Source organism: Protopterus annectens, chromosome 9.part0 (genome assembly GCF_019279795.1).
Source record: "Protopterus annectens isolate FY-2018-M chromosome 9.part0, PAN1.0, whole genome shotgun sequence".
NCBI lineage: Eukaryota > Metazoa > Chordata > Ceratodontiformes > Protopteridae > Protopterus > Protopterus annectens.
This window is the reverse complement of record NC_056743.1, coordinates 751,200,253-751,219,932: the sequence shown is the minus strand read 5'-3', so window position 1 is coordinate 751,219,932 and position 19,680 is coordinate 751,200,253. Positions and strand designations below refer to the sequence as shown.

General features: G+C 42.0%; 1 protein-coding gene across 2 annotated transcripts in view; it reads right to left on the bottom strand.

The window, feature by feature from the left end:
* LOC122811507 (1-phosphatidylinositol 4,5-bisphosphate phosphodiesterase delta-1-like) overlaps window positions 1-19,680 on the bottom strand; it is a 969,949-nt gene that overhangs the window by 92,536 nt on the left and 857,733 nt on the right. For both annotated transcript variants that reach the window (XM_044083389.1, XM_044083388.1), the window contains exon 9: window positions 8,635-8,808. In XM_044083389.1, the coding sequence (XP_043939324.1) occupies window positions 8,635-8,808 (174 nt within the window). The remainder of the gene's footprint in view (window positions 1-8,634; window positions 8,809-19,680) is intronic.

The following is a 19,680-nucleotide window of genomic DNA, read 5'->3' as shown; positions in this document are numbered from 1 at the left end:
ATATGCAACAATTGGAACGCCCACAAAGGTTCCTTACCAGGAGAATCGAGGGTATAAACACATTGTCTTTCAGGATCACCTTAAAGCCCTATCTCTATACTTTTTCCTCATACAGGTTACTGAGAGATGACCTGTGCCTGGCATACAAGGCATCCTCAGATCCTGCTCAAAATTACATTTTGCACATTCACAAAATGAACAGCATCAGAACCACTAGATTGAAAGACTTAAATTTTGCCTGTGAGATAACTAAGACATGCTGGTGAGACAGATATGTATCTCAGAGGATCATCATGTTCTGGAACAGGCTCCAAATCTATGTGAAGCAGACTCCATCCCTAACCCTATTTATGTGTAGCCTTGACTACTGGATACAAAATCAGAAATTCACTCTGGGTCTGACTCCCATGTCTCTGATACAGAGTGGCAGACAGTAATGCCCAAACTAACATACCCCCAAATAGTCTCTAGAATCTTCCTAACATACCCACTCGTAATAAACATCCATGACATATAGGGACACAGTTGTGTTTGATTAAATGACTAGACTTATAAAGGCCTTGGTGGTTATTAGCTTAATGTATAACTATGAGCCTATAACCAGCTCTTGGGATGGACACAGCATATAAACTGCCAGTGTCTAAGAAGGCATCTCCTTGGTTTTCAGGAAAAACAACCAGAAAAATATGAAAATGAAATTTCAAAGAGCATCTTATGACAAAGGCAAAGTACGAAAGCCTCACTGACTTTGGGCAGCATAGTCCTCTTCAAACACTATTGTTTTAAAAGTTGAAAATGTTAGCAGAAAGTATGGTAGTGATACTAAGGACACAGTCTATGTGCAAATCATACAAGTAGAAAGAAAATGTCAGGACATCGGCAGTGCTCTGGAACTAGATCAGGTGCAACTTTGTTTTGTACATTTACTAATAAGGTAAGCCCATTGAAAACAAATGTCCCTTTTCAGGGGCAACCCAAGAACACTCAAAGTCAGACAGTATGCAAATGGTGATGGTAAGAATTAAACCCTGTACTCTGACTACAGAGTACCAGTATCTCATTCACTCAAACCTTAATAATCTGAGATAACTGACAGACATGCACCACACCAAGAGCGGGTACAAGAAGGAATCGTAGTCTAGAATCCCTGCACACAATCTCCAAATCAGTTCTGAAACATTATCGCCACATCCTGAGAATAAGCAAAAAAACCCTCAAAAAAACAACAAAAAAAAAGAAGTGTCATCATTCACCAAAGTCCTGCTTGAAATCAGTAGTTCTACTTGAATATAACAGGAAAACCAATTTTGTTGTAAACATCACAAAATTAAACACAGCTGCAATATATTTTCCATCTTGACAGAAGTACAAAGGCAGCAAAACTATGCTGGTAAGACTTAAACCTGCTGGGGGATGCAATAAGAACGGCTTGATTTGTTGCATGAATAATAGGTTCATAGGTTGGTACTAGGCTATCGGCCCTAGGGCCTATGCAAGCCTAGCCATAACAATTCCCTGTATATTTCTTCCCACAATATTTACTTCTCCAGGCCCTTGTCTAGCAAGGCAACTGACATGATCCCCGGGGTGAATTTCCTATCTCCCATCCAATCATCAAGGTTCCTTTTGAAGAGGGCCAATGAGGTTCTCTGCTTGATATGTATGGGCAATCTATTCCAGAGTATGGGGAGTCTCTGGGTCATGAACCTATAAAGTGAAATACTTCAAAAAGTCTGACACCATGTCTCATTACAGGCTCATAGATTAGTACTAAGCTAACTGCCCTTGCGAGCCATTTTATGTTTACAATTATCCCTTGTGAGACTCAAACCTTGCACCTTGTGTTTGTAAGGCAAACACCTTAACCATTAGGCCACCCTCCCAACCATCTCTTAAGTTTATGACATCATGTGGCAAGGCACTCCATAAAGTGGTATCACAAATGTCTTTTAAAGCCAAGAATGGGGTTATGACCAACAAAGACCCAGAGATTCAATAATTTCTATGGAGTGAACAGAAAACACAAACATAAGTCACACCTTCTTCCTCCTAATTTTAGTTTTCTTACTGATATTCTTGCAGTTTTAAATAGTGACAGGGACTTATGAAGGTTACCACAAAGTGTAGAATACATGTACATTTAGTGTAATCTTTCTGAATGACTAGAAAGCGCAAAAAATGTGATAAGAAAGTCCTGGAATACATATCATATACCCTTAGTGTACACTTAGTGTAGTACTGGCCCAGAGTCTTTTCTCCTGAATTATGCTGCCTTGAAAAAGTGCAGTTGTATAAAATCTTACCATAACAGTAGATGTCCTTTTCTTCACTGTTGCATAATTTGTAACAGAAAGGATGTCCTTCCCTGGGCAATCTAAGCTTAAAATAGATCGTTTTCGCACAGTTAAGTCAAATTTATGCTCCCCGCAAAGAACATAGGGCATAAAACGGATGTATGGTTGTAACTACCTAGAATTGAATTTCCCAGAAGAGAACAGTCATCATAGGACAAAGGAGTACCAAGCACACCCAGAAGGAAAAATGCAGAATAAACAAAAAGGGGGAGTCAGAGGGAGGGACCGAATATTGCAACAGTGAAGAGGACAGTTATGGCAAGATTTTACACAACTGTACTATGTCCTTCTATATCAGTGTTATAGTATTCATAACAGAAGGGAGATTAAAGAAGCTCAAGAAACATAATGAGAGGTGGAAGGCTGAGAAGAGCCCTCAACAAACCCACATAAAATGATTTCAGCAAAACCTTTTCTGGCCCTAGAAACCATATCCAACTTATAATGCTTAGTAAAGGTATGTGTGAAAGACCAAGTAGCAGCTTCAAGGATGGAACTGGTGTCCAACCCCTTGAAGTAAGCACCAGAAGAGGCAACATCACTAGTGGAATGAGTTCTAACAGAAGCAAACAGAGATTTGCTATAAAAAGAATAGCAAAAGGAAATGGCCTTAGATATCCAGGAGGAAACGGTTTGCTTAGAAACAGCCAAACCCAAAGACCTAGGATGAAAGTAAACAAAAAAACTGAACAGACTTATGCATAGTCCTAGTCTTAGCCAAATAGTAGCTGAGCTGTCTGTGCAAATCCAAGGTATGCAGGAACCTTTCAGTAACAGACTGAGGAGAAGGGAAAAAGGAAGGGAGTTGTATCGATTAACTCAATGACAACTCATTGACTACCTTGGGCATAAAAGAAGGATTAGTATTAAGGGACACCAATTAGTATGAAGGGACACCCTGTCTCTGTGAAAAAAAAAACAAAAAAGGAGGAATGGCCATAAGGGTCTGGTACTCAGAAACTCTCTGAGAAGAGCTAAGAGCCAGCAACAAAACAGTCTTCTCAGTACAATGTTGCAAAGAAGGAGAATCTGCAGGCCTGAGTCAAATTTTCAAAAACAAAATTATGTTCCCAAGGAGGAGGAATAAGTTTTCTTGAAGGCCTAATATGTAGGACACCTTTAAGAAATTCTTTGATCTCAAAATGAGAAGCCAAAGGAAGATTCAAGGACATACAAGCAGAAATGTTTGACAAATGGGCCTTCACAGAAGAACAGGCCGAGCCAGACTGGAGCAACTCACACAAATAAGAGAGGACCACAGGGACCCCCACTGAAAAAGGGTTCTGGTTAAGAGCATGGAACCAGACCTAAAATCTCTTCCATTTGAACATATAAGATTTTCTGGTTGAGGGTTTCCTTGCCTCCTATAAAACTCTGAGCAAGTCCTCAGAAAAGTGCTGCCTGAAAGGGATCAAAACCCTATCAACCACAATGCCAGTTGCAGAGTGGACAAGTGAGAATGGATGACAGACATTTTTTTCCTGTGTGAGGTGAGCCAACTAGTGAGGTAACTTGTGATGACTACCCCTGGCCAGATGCATTAAGAGGGGAGAACCAGTGCTGTCTTGGCCAAAAGGGAGTCACTAGGAAGATTTTTGAGGAGGCCAGCTGAATCTTCTGCAGGACTCTTGGAAGTAGACAAACAGGAGAGAAAGCATAAAGAAATCACCCCTTCCAAGGAAAGGGTGTCCATCTTCCAGGCTAGATGGCATGGCATCCTGGAACAGAAGAGAAGAAGCTGCCAATTCTGAGGGGAGGCAGAAAGATCTATCTGAAGAATACTCTACTTATGGACAATGTACAGAAGCACATCTCTGTGAAGTATCCATTCGTGAACCTGTGTTTTGGACCTGCTCAGCAAGTCTGCCATAAGATTGTGCTGTGAAGGAATGTAAACCTGCCTGAAGACTTAACTAATGACTGACAGTCACCTCCTAAGCCTAAAGTGCCATCCTGCAGAGGAGGTAAGATTTCTTGCCTGCCTGCTTGTTGACAAACCACACCACTGTTGTGCCGTCTGTATACACTTTCAAAGGGCCTGGAGAGAATATGGGGTGAAAAGCCTGAAGGGCAAGAATCAGAGCCCTCATTTCTTTGATGCTGGTATGGTATGACTTCTGATTGGGAGGCCAAAGACCCTGAACTTTCAGGTGACCAAGAGATGCCCCCCCCCCACTCCATGACTGAGTCATCAGTGAACAGCTCTTGAGAAGGGACTGGAGGCTGAAAAGTCTGGCTTGGGTTGAGATCGAACTGTCAAATCCACCACTGGAATTCCTTCTTCAGACAGGGAAGGAGAGGTACACTGAAATTCAGAAGGTGATGATGCTCAGCCAAGCCAACTTGAGGTACCACCAAAGCTTCTGCCTATGCAGTCTGGCAAGAGGAAGCATTGGAATACAAGAGGCCATAAATCCCAGGGCCTGAAGAAACTCCCTGGCTGGCATGGTAGTTAAACAAAGAAGAGACTACAGAAGGCTGTCATGACAATATATTTGGAGACAGAGGAGAGGCCAACATTGGCATCATCTGAATTCTGCATCCCAGATACACATGATCCTGAGAAAGAGTCAGGGTGGACTTTTGGAAGTTGACAGTAAACCCCAGTCTTCGAAGAAGAGAGAAGGTGGACTGCATATCCTGCAACAATCAACTGGGAGAAGGCAACTGAAGCAACAGGCAATTTAGATATGAAAAATCTGAATGCCTTGGAGCCTGCAGAAGGCAATCACAGGCGCTAGGCATTTTGTCAATACCCTTGGGGCAATAGAGAGGGCAAAGGGCAAAGCAGAGAACTGAAAATGAGAAGAACACACAGAGAAATGTTAAAACTGCCTGAACAGAGGGTGAATATGGATATGAAGGTAAGCATCTTTCAGATCCAAGGATTCCAGAAAAGCCTGGGATTATAAAAGAGAAACCAGAGTTTGAAGAGTAAGCATCCAAAAAGAAGGGATCTCAAGAAAGGTGTTCAAGCTAGGAAAGATCCAAAATAAGTCTCCAAGTGCCCTCCTGTCACGGAACCAGGAACATCCTGGAATAAAAATCTCTTTCCACTTGGGAAGGGGGGGACAGGTTGAATGGTCCCTTGGTTCAACAGGAACCCTATAAGCTCCAAGAAATGAGGAAGTTGCTCTAGAAGTGGTTGAGGAATTCCAGAATAATGAGGGAAAGATTTCCATATCATTAAGTAACCCTGATGGATGACAGAAAGAACCCAAGAGTCTGAAGTGATGATATGCCAATTTGGAAGACAAACTGAGAGCTGAAGGGACAAAGAAACCTGGTCTAAAGGTGGTGGTGGGGGGGCAAATTGTCAAAGAGAAGCAGGCTTATCAGATAAAGAAGGCTTCTGGGCCACAAAAAGCTGAGAAGCCTTAGTAGAGAGGGACCACCTCCCACCCTTCCTGCCCTTAGAGGCCTGGCAGGGTTGCCTGCGAACAAAAGCAGACCTAGAAAAATAATTCTTCTGGAACTTAGGGATAGTAGAGACAAAAATATGTTTAAGATCGTACAAGGCTTTGTCTTCCTCTTGAAGAGACTTAAACATGTCAGCAAGAGAAGTCCCTAAAAGATGACAATTACCTAAAGAAGCATCCAACAACTTGACCTTACCATCCTCAGGAAGAAATTAGAGATGAAGGCAAGAATAATGCCTCATAATGGACCCAAAAGCTGCAATCCTAGAAGAGGCATCAGCAGCATCATATCTACACTTAATAGAGTGATGAAGCACTTGATAAGCAGAACCTAAAATATATAAGGCAAAGGATTTGGCATTAGAATCGGAGAAGGCAGAGATAGGTAAAAGCCTGAGAAATCAAAGCTAGAGCATACCTGATCATGTGGGCCTGGTAATTAATAGCTCTAAAGACCAAAGTAGAAGCAGTGTAAACTTTCTTGCCAATCCTCTCCTTTGTCCTACTATCCTTATCAGAAGACAAAAGTTTGGAAGAGGGTAAAAGTTTAGAAGATTTGTCAGAAGAGACTGACACCACAGCAGGATCAGCAGAAGGACATTTAAATAAAAACAGACAATCATCAGGAACCTTATAGAATCTATCAGGTTCCTTAGGAGCAGGAGGCTGACAATTAGGAGACTTGGAAGTAGCAAAGGTATCTAACAAGGCAGCCAACACAGGAGGAACTACCGATGGTTTAGGAGTAGCAACCTAATGCAACTCATAATATCTTCTCTGAATATCAGACACTTGAGAAGAATCCTACTTAAAAATTCTGTCATCCCAGGAATTATGCCCACAAAGGACAATTTCTTGAAGGGAGACTCAGAGCTAACAGAATCCTCTTCATCAGAACCATAAGCCAAGAGCAAAGGCATCTGTAAAGACTAGGACAAAGACTCTTCACCAGGTAGGGAATCCTCGTCTGAGGAATCTGGTTCCCTAAACCATTTAGAAGAGGTACAGGTCCAAGGAGGATTGGGTACTGAAACTCCTTGATGAGGCTTTAGGGCCATTAAGCCAGAGAATAAAGCCTGAGTAAAGTCTTGCCATTCCCTCTGAGGATCCATAGGCCAGACCAAAACATGCTTCAGTTTTTGTCTTTTCTTAGAAGGGACATCTACCCTAACAAATACCAGAGGTTCTAACCCTTGTCAAGATTCAAGAGAACATGGAACTTTCTCCATGATTAATATCTGCAGAATCCCTCTAGGGCCCTCTGAGATAGTCAACTGTGGTTCCCCCCTCAATGTCTGGAGCAGACACCTGCAAAGCCTCAGAAGATGTGCGAAAAGACAGATTCATGCTGGCCTCTGGTGGAGTCATGGCAGAGGACTCCAATGTAAACACCAAACAACCTACAAAGCTATTACATGTTTCTAGAGGGACAGGTAAAGAATCCGGCTGAGACTTCTTAGCCTTCTTCTTACCTAGTAGGTGTATCTTGGGGTTTAAGGATTCTGCCATGATACCCCGAGCTAACTGTCTAAGCCACTGGCTTTCAAAATAAATGGCCAGGGAAGACAAATGCCTTCTGAGTGTCTTAGGCACAAACGCCTTACAGATACTACAAGAGGTATGGCTGTGGGTGTGCTCAAGCAAAAAAGACACTGTTCATGATGATCCTTATGGGGAATCTGCCTCCCCGATTGACATTTCCCCTCCTGGATGACATGAACTCTAGGTAGTGCTATAAAATACAAGACCAAGAAAGTAAAATAAAAAAAACAAAAATAAAAATAACCCTAATGGGGCACTTATCTGGTGTTGCCAAATATTTGGTACAGCAACAAAGCATTCAAACCACTGGCAAAAATGGAGTTTGAACTGGCAACAAAAGAATTTCTGGGCAGTTGTGTCAGTAAGTACCTTTTATGCTCTAAGTCCTGTGTGGGGAGCATAAATGTGATGTACAGCACATACAAGATCTCTTTAAAGCTTATTTATACTAACCGAATGAGAGTTTGTCCAAGGAGGGACATCCCTTCTGTTACGAATAATGCAACAGTGATACAGAAGGAAATCTAAGGGGATCCTTGCTGGTACTATCTTACCTAGAAGCTTCATCAGGTCAGGCAGTTTCTATCACGTAAGCTGACTTACAATAGGGATACTTCTATATGTATGCTTCCGATGTTATTTTTTCATGGAAAGCCTTGACAAAGCATGTGTCTTTGCACACATTAAAACATGGCCTTACTGTGGCTACTGTCTGTTGCCTTATTTTTTAATGTTTACCTCCTATGGGGAAAGGAATACTTTTCACCATTTTTATTCTTTATTTTGTTGCTTTATGGTTCTTTAATGATGCATTTCTATGTTTAACAAGTGCTTTATGCAGTAAACATCATCCACACTTCTGCTCTCCTTGTTACAAATGCCATAATATCTTAAAATTTACCAACTCAGGTTTATTACCTCATGCGTAGGATAGCACCTCGAGAGTGCAGCATCTCACTCATGTTGTACTACAGTGTCAGTGCTGGGACATAAACTTAAATGTTTGGTGTGGGGATAGAACCACGACCTTCTGATCTGCTGGCATCAAAGTTGAGACCATAAGATTACATCAAAATATGCAATGTATCTATACTTAAGACATGCAATTTACTTTGTATTATTTTCTTCTGTACTTGTTTTGATGTGCATTTTTAGATAATACATTTTACACTGCTATTTTAATAATGTGAAGTTTTCCTTAAAAATGATTCTTTTTTATTAATTAGAACATATTATTAGGGGTGCAAGCAACAATAACTATAAACTTAACGAGTGAATTTTATTAATCAATAAAAGCTAATTAAAAAAAATCACGTTACCTTTTTGCTGTTCTGAACTTTGTTTCTTACTGCTTCATCATCTATTTCTGCTGCCTCATCTTCATCAGATACATCGTAGATTTCTTCTTGCACATCACCGACATTATTATTTATTATGTGATTTTCTAATTTGCCTTTTTTCTTGCCTTTCACCAGAATCTTGCCTTTCAGTTGCTGCAATCAATAGAGGAAAAGGGAACAAGACTGGTACACATTTCTGCTTATATTACTCTGTACCTGTATGCATTCTGCATGAAAATAACAAACATAAATGCTGTCTACATAAATAATCTGAATAACAAGTCAAACATAGAAACGCAGAAAGAGATAAAGCATACGTCTCTAGCACAGACCATTGTCCTCACTCAAAATGCCAAATTTCCAATTATAAAGTTAGCATTAGTATGGAAAAAAAACGTTTTGGAGGTCTAATGATTCTGCCTGCAGCCTCAAAGTCAAAAAAGACTGTCCACACCACTTCCTTTTCAGACAGCTACATTCTGATCATAGGACGTTACTAGGCCAATGGACCTGGGGCCCTTACAAGCCTAGCCAAGAGTTTATCCCCAAAAAAGAAACCTCAGTCAGCACCTGTTGACCCTGTCAATGAGGGACAAAGGTGGAACCCCTGGGACAAATTTGTGGTTTCCCTTCCACTCATTATGGTTGCGCTTGAAGAGAGTCAGCGAGGTACTCTGTTTGACATGTATGGGAAGTCTATTCCAGAGACGGGGTGAGCCTCTGGGAGACAAACATGTCTCTCCAGCAGGTTTTGTTGATGTTGCATACTAGATTTAGGCCTATCGAGCGGGTAATATGTGAGGAGTTGGACTTATGGATATGGAGCATCTCTAGTAGGGCAGGGTCCGATATTGCCTTGTAGGCGAGACACAGATTAGCTCTGAGAAATCTGTATGATACTGAGTAAAGTGATAGTGATTTGAGCCTGTCCACATAAGACAGGTGTTGAAAGCCATGGATTCTCTTTGTGCAATATTTCTGTGGCCTTTCCAGTTAGTGCAGGTGTTTGGAGAGGTACATACCAAACAGGGCATTATACTCAATTATAGGTCTAATGAGGGAGGATTACAGAGAGGTAATAACCTCCTTTTTTCTGGATGCAATCCCTTTACTTATGAGATGAACCAAGTAAAAGGCTTTTCTGACCACTGCTGCCACATGATGGTCAAATGTGAGATTATTGTCAAACTAAGTACCCATGTCTCTCACCATGGGTTGTGTACTTAGGGGATTGCCGTTGATGTGGTAATCAGTAGGGACCGTGTTTTTGCCGAATGGTATGATAATACATTTTTTTGCGTTTAACTTAAGGCCATGACTTTGGCACAAGTTATTTGTAGCAGTGAGACCCTCTTCCAGTATGTTAATGTCAATTGAGGAGTAAATGACAGCACGCAACTTACAGTCATCCGCAAACTTGGTCAGCCACAGGTCCTTGGTCTTTCCCTGGACTTCTGAGAAGTAGATGCCAAACAGTAGGGGGTCCCAGGACAGATCCCTGGGGAACACCACTAGTGACAGGTCTGCCGTCGAAGGTGGTGGCACCTATTTTGACCTTGTGGGTCCTATCTGTGAGCCAGTTGGCCACTCATCTGATGAGATAAGGATTAACACCAAGTTGTGTTAGCTTTTCAATGATGCCCAAGTGGGTAATTGTGTCAAAGGCCTTGGGCAGGTCAAGCTAAGCTGTACGTACTGACTTTCCCTCATCCAGGGCCTTGGTGACAGTCTCAAACAAATCAACTAGGTTCAATAGGCAAGATCTTTCCCTGATGAATCCGAATTAGGTGGGGTAGAGTGTTTGGAGATCACCTATGTCCTTGTTTATGAGATCCATAATAATATGCTCCATGTCTTTACAGGTCAGACTTGTTGAGCTAATGGGGCAACAGTTTCCCGGGTCAGTAGTGGCACTACCTTTGTGCAAGGGGATGACAATGGTGGTTTTTCACTCTGCTTGAATAAATCCTGTAATTAGGCTGTGGTTGAATAGGATGCTCAGTGGCGAAGCTGGTTGTTGCAGGAGATGGTGCAGAATACAGCCTGGGATATTATCAGGCCCCATGGAAGCTGTTTTCTTTGCCTTGGATAGGGCCTTTAACACTTGATCTACAGAGATGCGAGGTGTGGTATAAATATCGGGGATGTCAACTGGGCCTTTGGGGGGCGATAAGGGGGTGAAGTTTGCCCTGAACCTATCAGCTAGTAGGTTGGTTAAGTCAGCAGGATCAGTGTAAGTGGTACCATTAAGTACTAATTCAGAACAAACTTGGGCTTTGCCATGGAGGTTCCTAATGTACCTGAAGAAGAACTTGTGGTTTCCCTTTGTTTTGGAGGCTGGTTTCAAATCATAATTGGCTTTGGAGTTTTTCACTAGTGATCTAATTTGCTTGTTAAGGCAGAGGAGGGAGATTTTCCGATTTGGAATTTGTTCCTTTTTACCCTTGGACAACAGTTTCTTCCTTTTGTTGTAAAGCCTGTTGATAGAAGATGTCCACCAGACAGGTTTGTGTTTCCTTGAGAAGCAGGTTTTAGTTCTGTTGAGTATAGCTGAGTCCATGCAGTTGTACAGGTGCTTGTACACTGCACTGGTGTACTGTTCAGCATAGTTGTCTGCATCATCTGAGGGGGGCGGTGGTGAGAAGCTGCTGATATTCTCCCTTAGGAGGGCATAGTCACCTTTTGAGAAGTTTTGAGGTGGGATAGAAACTTTGAATGAGACAGAATGATGATCTGATCTCACCAGGGAAGAACATACTATGGAAGTGGTGCACTGGTCACCCAGGTTGGTGAGAATCAAGTCCAGTATGTTATCTCCCCTTGTGGGAGATGAAACCAACTGGTCTAGTGCGTTAAGAGTTGATGAAGTCAAGGAATCGTTGGGCGAGTACATTAGTGCAGGAATAGTTCACCCAGTCTATGGTGGGGTAGTTGAAGTCACCAAGGATCAGGGTGTTAGGGGGTACCTTGATTGAGTCAAGTAGGTCCAGGTAGGAGGATGAGTGTGCTGAGACTTGGAGGGGGGTCTATGGCTGGCTAGAACTTGGATGGGTGTCTTGCCAACTGTCAGTTGCATCTGAAGTAATTCCAGTGCATCATGCTGGTAAACCAGTCTGGAGGTGTGCCTGTCTTTAATGAAGATATAGACTCCACCAACCTTAGTCTTTCCAACCTCATTTTGGGGTCGGAAAGTATGGAATGAGGTATAGCCTGGTAAGGCAGGGGTGCTCTCTGCAGCCATAAACCAAGTTTCGTTGACTCCACAGATATCGGCATCTTCCAGTGTGAGGAGAGCCTCCACTGAGTGCATTTTCAGATTAAGGCTCCTAGCATTGAGCTGCATGACCCTCAATTTGCTTTTTGACAAATCTTTCATGTTGGAAAACCTGTCTTTGGGACATAGCCTAAAAAAGGCACAATGGGAGAGGCAAGAGCCTTGGCCAAGATCAGGAACCCAAGGGGTGACAGGTGGAGGCCATCTCTGGCAAAGCAACGAGGCCTGTCAACCATGTCATCCCAGGCAGACAGAAAATGGTTCCCTTTGAAAAGACACCAGAAACTAAGCCAATTGTTGAAGTCAATCATTTTTTGTTGGTATTGTGGCATCATTCTTGATGAAGGTAGGATGCTGCTCAGGGCTAGGGTCACAACTGCCTGCAGTGCATATTTTGAGAGCTCAACCATGTCTCTCTTCATATAGTCCAGGGAGGTACGTCTCAAGTCATTCACACCAACATGGACAATGACAGAGTTATACTTGTACTTGTTGTGGAGAGACTTAAGTCCATGCTTGATGTGGTGGATTTTAGCGCCTGACAAACAGCTGACAGTGACGTTCTCCTTGTTGAGCCTGGAGAGGGGGACATCATTGTGTCTCACTATTGAGCCGCCAATGACTAGTATGTTTGGTTTATTGTTATGCCTTATGGGCTGCATTGGTTTATTGTTATGCCTACTGGGCTGTGTTTGTGAGACACTGGTATGTTGACTACTTTGTGCGATGTGATTGGCATTTTGTGTGAAATGTTTGTGAGTGTGTTTCAGTGGTCTCTGTTGATATTTCTAAATGAGGCTTGGCAAAGCCTTCCTTTCTCTTCCAGAGCCAGCCACTGAAAACAGCTGACTGAGGAGGTGGCTTACACTGGAAACATACTCATTCCTAAAGCTTCAGTAAGATGCAGAACACTAATTTCATGTTGATGGGTTATAGCCTTGTAATGGTCAGGTACAGAAGAAACAAGAAAAATAATTTGAAAAATAATACTACACGTTGCATGGATACCTTTTCACCCCATCTATTGCACAACCACACTGGATTTCATCATGGTTGTTTTACTGCCATAATACCTGTTCTTCTATACCACTAAGGTATGCTACTGAATCCTCATTACACATACAGAGAAGCTATCCAGGCTGGTTGAAAAGGCAATCAAAAATAGCCTGTCACCTGTGCAAAAAAGTGAACAGCATTTTTTTCACTTTAAAAGTTCACTTGTACAGGTAGGGTCACATAAATGTTAATAACTGAGGATGCAAAAAGATGTTAGCATCAAAGAGAGTTTAATAAATCACCTAGAACAACAAAATATAGAAGGAATATGTCTCACAGTGTATGTACATCAGAGGAATAATTCTGAAGAGGGAAAAAGGGGCCTCAGGTACAAGCTGTCAGGAGGCACAGTCAATAAGTGCAGACGGTATAGGAGTACAGTTTACAGCAAGCTGAATTGCTTAACGTAATAACCTGAATTTATGGCAGCAACTGTAGCAAGCTGCTTTTTACAGTTTTAGCAAGCATCTTGCTACAGCCACAAGCATGGAGAAGAGGTTCATAGGTTCATAGGTTCATACAGGTTCATACTAGGCTATCTGCCCTAGGGCATTTATAAGCCTAGCCAGAGTGTGTGTGGCTTTCACCACCCCTTAGGATGAGAATACTATACCCATTAGTTTGCTGTGCCTCTGTCCAGCAGTGACACAGAGATGATTCCTGGGGTAAACCTACGATCTCCCATCCACTCGTCAAGATTTCTCTTGAACAGAGTCAGTGAGGGGCTCTGCCTCACATGGACTGGGATTCTGTTCCATAGTGTAGGGAGTCTCTGGGTGATGAATCTGTCCCTCCAGCACGTCCTATTTATATCCGTGTTGAGGTTTAAGTCTCTTGCTCTCATGGCTCTGGTGGATTTGGATTTTTTGAGGTGGAGCATGTCCATTAATTCCGGGTTGGACATGGCCTTGTATGTCAGGCACAGATCACCTCTGAGCAGACGGCATGCGACTGAATAGAGCTGGAGTCTCTTCAGTCGGGCAGCGCATGACATATGTTTGAGCCCCTTTATCCTCTTGGTGAGGAAGAGTGTTTGCTATTTAGCTACACAATGCACCCGATGAAATTTAGAAAGATTGTCTTCTGTGAGACTGCCCAGCAAACCTTCATCTTTTTTTTCTTCAGACTAGGTTACAACTGGGGTTTAAATACTAGATTAGTTTAGTTTTATTTTAGTTTAGTTTAGTTTTGTGTCTAAAAGTATACAAGGCATTCATTTAGTAGGTTTATCCCCAGTGTGAGATTTTGCCAAAAGTACTTTGCTTTTTTTTAATTCAGATGGGTTGAGTTTTATTTTTTTTGATGAATAGCCACACTCAAATCACTAATTTTAATTAGCAAGCAGCAGAATCTGGTGTTTGGAAAAGACATTGTGAAGTACGTGCCTAGTATTCAGAAATTTAAGGCAAACAGAAGCAGTGACTTATGGTATAACTGTTAATGCAGGAAGTATCTACCAGATTTCTGATCCTATCCCTTCCTCCATGTGCTTCCCCTTCTACTGGGATTTTATTTTATATATCAAGAATTCTGAATGTGAAAGTGATAAAAGGTACTAGGAGCTTGCTAACAGAGCAGCTTGCATATTTATATTAGGAGATTCCATTACATGCACTGTTAGGTAGGGCAATGAGAGGAGGTTAAATTAAAGAATGTGACACGCATCAAACTGGGCAAAGAAATCCAAGCTCCCTCAAATATGGTCAGAAAATGGTGACTCAGGCACCGTTCACCCTGGGACTAATGATCTGGAATAGATGAGGAAGCAAAATGCACAGCAATATAACTGTTCAAATTTTGTCAGGAAGAAGGCAGCAGTGTATACTTCTCTGAGGTCTAGTGAGTGTTAAATACAAGTATGGCACGGTATGACATCACAGATTTAAGCAACATGCTTACAATCTGCTAAAAGCCTGACAACTGTTTTCTCATTAACAGATTTTTTTTTACTTTCCACACTCTTGGCAATTTTACTTTTGAAAACTGCTAGTCTTAAGCTTAACCTTAAAGTGAGTGGAATTTATTCCACAGTATCAGCAGGCATTGAGTAGTTTTACCTTTATTTCTGTTACTTCTATTTTAACAGACTCTGTTACATGTTCTAAGAAGAGGTTTCAAATAAAACTGTGTCTGAAATGATTCTGCCAGCTAAACACAGATCCCCTCTCAGAAACCTACAGGGTACAGAACAATAGGGCAGTGTAAGAAATTCATATTTTCCAGCCCTTTTTTCTCATAGTTAAGAACCTCCACACTTCCTTTGGCTGTGTTAGATGGCCTGTTTCGAGACTACAGTTAGTAACATTACATTTGATTTTTTGCGTAATCAGTGACACATACCGAGGAAGAGTAGGCTTTTCTGTGCAACACTTTGATCAAAACTGTACTTACTGTCCATGATTGTCTTGATTTGTTTTTATTTCTCTGTCAACCTTTAGTGGCTTGCTATTAATTCTGCATTGAAAATGCATACATTATTTTCTCAAAATGGACAAACCTACATTTGGCATCATTAAGATTGGGTTGTTACCGCTACACCAGGTGCTTATTGTGTTAACTATGCCTTGCACTAGTTTTTACATTTTTCTGTGGTAGCAATAACATTTCTTAATATACAGTCTTCATTTGTAGTTATCTGCATGTTACGAAATACAGGTTTTAACTTTCTAGAAGAACAGGCTGAACAAAGGTGAAATTCAGACAGACCCATAAAGGACCCCACTCTTCATCAGGCTTTCATACATAATCTGCTCCTACAATATGTTTCATTACCCCCTCAGCCAATTAACCCATCAAGCAATGTAACTATTAATATTTAGCTGGATGAGCTTATCTACAATGTACTTAAGGAGAATAGTGTTTAATGTCTTGAAATGTCCAAGTATGCCTCATACCATACGCAATTAGTCCCTCATCATGTGCAGCTGTTATTATGCAAAAAATGGCAGCAAATGAAGGAAGCCATCTTTCTTTAGCAAATGGCTAGTGTTCTGAATACAGTAGCGGAAGGTGATCAGGCAGATGCAGGACTGACAAACAGTGCCTGTTATGATGTAGTTCCAATCTCTGCCAGGAAGAGTAGGGCAGTACATGTGTACATATGCCAGCACAGCTACCTGGAGATTTGTAAAGAATTTTATGTTCCATATCTTTCATCATGCCTACTTCCTGATTTTGACCCTCTGCAGTTTGTGTACAGAGCTAACCAATCCACCGCTGATGCCATATCGGTAGCACTATACATCTCCCTTGAGCATTTAGAGGGCAAAGATAACTATGTGAGGATGCTGTTCATAGACTTCAGCTCTGCATTTAATACAGTGGTACCAATGCAGCCGATAAAAAACTGGCACATTTAGGATTCAGTAAATATCTCTGTGACTGGATCCTGGACTTCTTAACTGAGGGACCACAGAGGGTGTGTTCAGGTAAGAACACATCAAAGTGCATCACAATTAATACTGGCGTTCCACAGGGATGTGTTCTTAGCCCACTGATATTCACCATCCTGACCCACAACTGCTATGCTAAGCACCAGTCCAACCATGTCATCAAGTTTGCTGATGACAACACAGTCATGGGGCTCATCACAAAGGGGGATGAAAGGGCATACAGACAGGAGGTGGCACCTCTGATCAGTTGGTGTGAGAGGAACAACCTTGACCAGAATGTAAGCAAGACCAAAGAGATTATCATCGACTTCAGGAAAAGGAGAACAAACCAGCCAGCACTTAGGATCAAGGGTGAGAGTGTGCAGAGGCTTAAGAGTATGAAATTCCTGGGTGGACACATATCAGAGGATCTCTCATGGTTGGGAAACACCAGCCAACTGGTCAAAAAAGCACACCAACAACTCCACTTTTTAAGAAGGTTGAAAAAAGCTAAGCTTCCTCCTCATATTCTCTCTACCTGCTACAGAAGTACAACAGAGAGCATCCTCACCTGCAACTTCACAGTTGGTTTGTAAGCTGCACAGCTGCAGAAAGGAAAGTGCTACAAAGAGTGGTGACGGTTGAACAGAAGGTAACAGGTTCCAGTCTTCCTTCGATACAACAACTTTATTCTGCAAGAAGCATCCAAAAGGCCACCAAAATAATACAGGACACCATGCATCCTGCACAAAGACCGTTTAAGCATCTGGCATCGGACAGGAAATATCACAGCATCTGCTGCAGGACTACAAAATTCAATAACAGTTTCTACCCTACAGTGATAAGACTTCTGAACTCGGGCACTAGTCTCTGGGATCTGGACACATAATAGGTCAATTTTTATTTACTTGTACAATATGTACTTACATATATTCCAAGTAAGTGCGATATTTACTTTTTATATCCATAGTCAGCATTATTTAACCCACAAAAGTGCAATATTAGACAAGTAACTTAGGTATTGCTCAATCTGTAGTGTGTTTTGTATTACTTTAAAAAGGGTAGTTAATTTAAATCAGGGGAGGGTATTCTTTTTGTACATGAGTGTTGGTAAATGTGTCTGCTCTTTCTTGCATGTATTGGGAGTAGTATTGTATTTGTTAGTTATGTTTATTCCTCTTCTTGTATGTGTTGTTTCACGTTCCTTTGTAATCTCAAGAATTGAGCTGATGCACAAAATTTAGTTTAGGCTACATAGGTTCATAGATTCATAGGTGTGTACTAGGCTAACGGCCCTGGAGCCTATACAAGCCTAGCCCAAAAAGGTTCCCTGGCATCATGCCGCCCAAAGTTAGTTCCCAGTGCCCCTGTCAAGCAAGGCCACTGAAGTGATCCACAGGATGAACTTCCTATTGCCCATCCACTCATCAAGATTTCTCTTAAAGAGGGCCAGTGAAGTGCTAAGCTTGAAGTGAATGGGATGTTTGATCCAGGGTATGGGAAGTCTCTGGGTTAGGAACTTGCCCCTCCAGCATGTTCTGTTTATTGTGGTAATAAGGTTTAGGTCCCTGGAGCGTGTGGCACAGAGGGATACATGTGTGTAGTTCTAAATTACTTTTACGTTATTTGAGTATCATACTGATTTGTACAGATGTTTCAGTTAAAAATATACTTGTAAAGTTACTTGTGTTAAAAATGCATCAGAGATGGCCTGCACCTGTCGCCCTTAGGATTCCACATACTGGCTAAGGCTCTTGCCACCCCTATAGTGCCTTTTTTAGGCAAGGTTCAAATGACAAATTCACCACTGTAACAGGTACAAGCAAGCAAAATCTGAGGGTAATGCTACTCAATGCTAGAAGTCTAAACCTCAAAATGCACTCACTCGAGGCACTCCTTAAAATGGAGAACATTGACATCTGTGCAGTGACAGAGACCTGGTTCAAAGCTCCAGAGAGCACCCCTGCATTACCAGGGTTCAATTCATACCACACCTTTCGGCCACCTAACCCAGAAAGAAGCACTAAAGGCGGAGGCGTGTCCATATTCATTAAGGATATCCACACCTCTAGGCTAATTGCACAGCATAATGCATCCGAGAATATCCAAGTGCAACTAACTCTGGGCAAGACCGCAATCCAAATTGTAACTTGCTATAGACCCCCCACCATGCCCCAGGATTCACACTCCTCATTTCTTAATACACTGGAAAATATTAGGGTACAACCCAACACCCTAATAATGGGCGATTTCAACTACCCCACCATTAACTGGGAAAACTAGTCATGTACCAACTCTTTTGCTCAACGTTTTCTAGAATTCATAAATTCCAACGCCTTGGATCAACTTATTCACACCCCCACCAGGGGCAGCAATATCCTAGACATGGTCATTACCAACATGGGAAACCGGTGTTCCACACCAGAGGTCAATTCCTCGTTGGTCAGATCCAACCACAAGCTAATCAGCCTAGACATCCACATCCCACCCCCAGCCCCAATTAGGGAAACCATTGTAAAAAACTTCTCAAAAGCCAACTTCACACTTCTTAAGACAGAAGTGGCAAACTTCATGACACCCATGCAGATGGACAATAGAGGTATGACTGCTGAATCCTACACAAATGCACTTTATAAGAACTTACACGAGTGCATGGATCATGCTATCCCTAATAGAACCAAGATGTTATCCTCCAAAAAAAGGAAGCCAATCTGGTGGTCCTCTGCCATAAACAAACTCTACAACAGAAGAAAGAAACTGTTGCAAAAAAGAGTAAAATCCCATGACTGGAGGAACTCCCTGGTCAACCTTAGTACGAAGCTGAGATCCCTCATAAAATCCTCCAAAGCTAGTTACGAAAACAAAATTGCTACTGACTCTAAAGACAACCACAAAGCATTCTATAGCTATGTCAAGAATCTAAATGGGAACACTCAGATCTGCTTTGAGTTACAGCATAATGGCACTAAATATACAGAACCAACTGATATTTCCAACATCCTAGCAGATAGGTTCAGTGTTAACTTTACCCCCCTCTCACCCCCTAGAGGGCCCATCTCTATACCGGAAGAATGCAAAGTTCCTATAATCACGGCTGCACAGGTAAAAAACACACTCTCCAAAGCCAAGAACACAGCATCCATGGGACCTGACAATATCCCAGGCTGCGTTCTACATGAACTACAGAATGAACTGGCACCCTAAGTACCATGTTCAATCATAGCCTCACCTCAGGCTTTGTACCCACTGAATGGTGCACCGCGACAGTTATCCCACTCCACAAAGGGGGAGCCACGACGGACCCTGGGAACTACTGCCCCATTA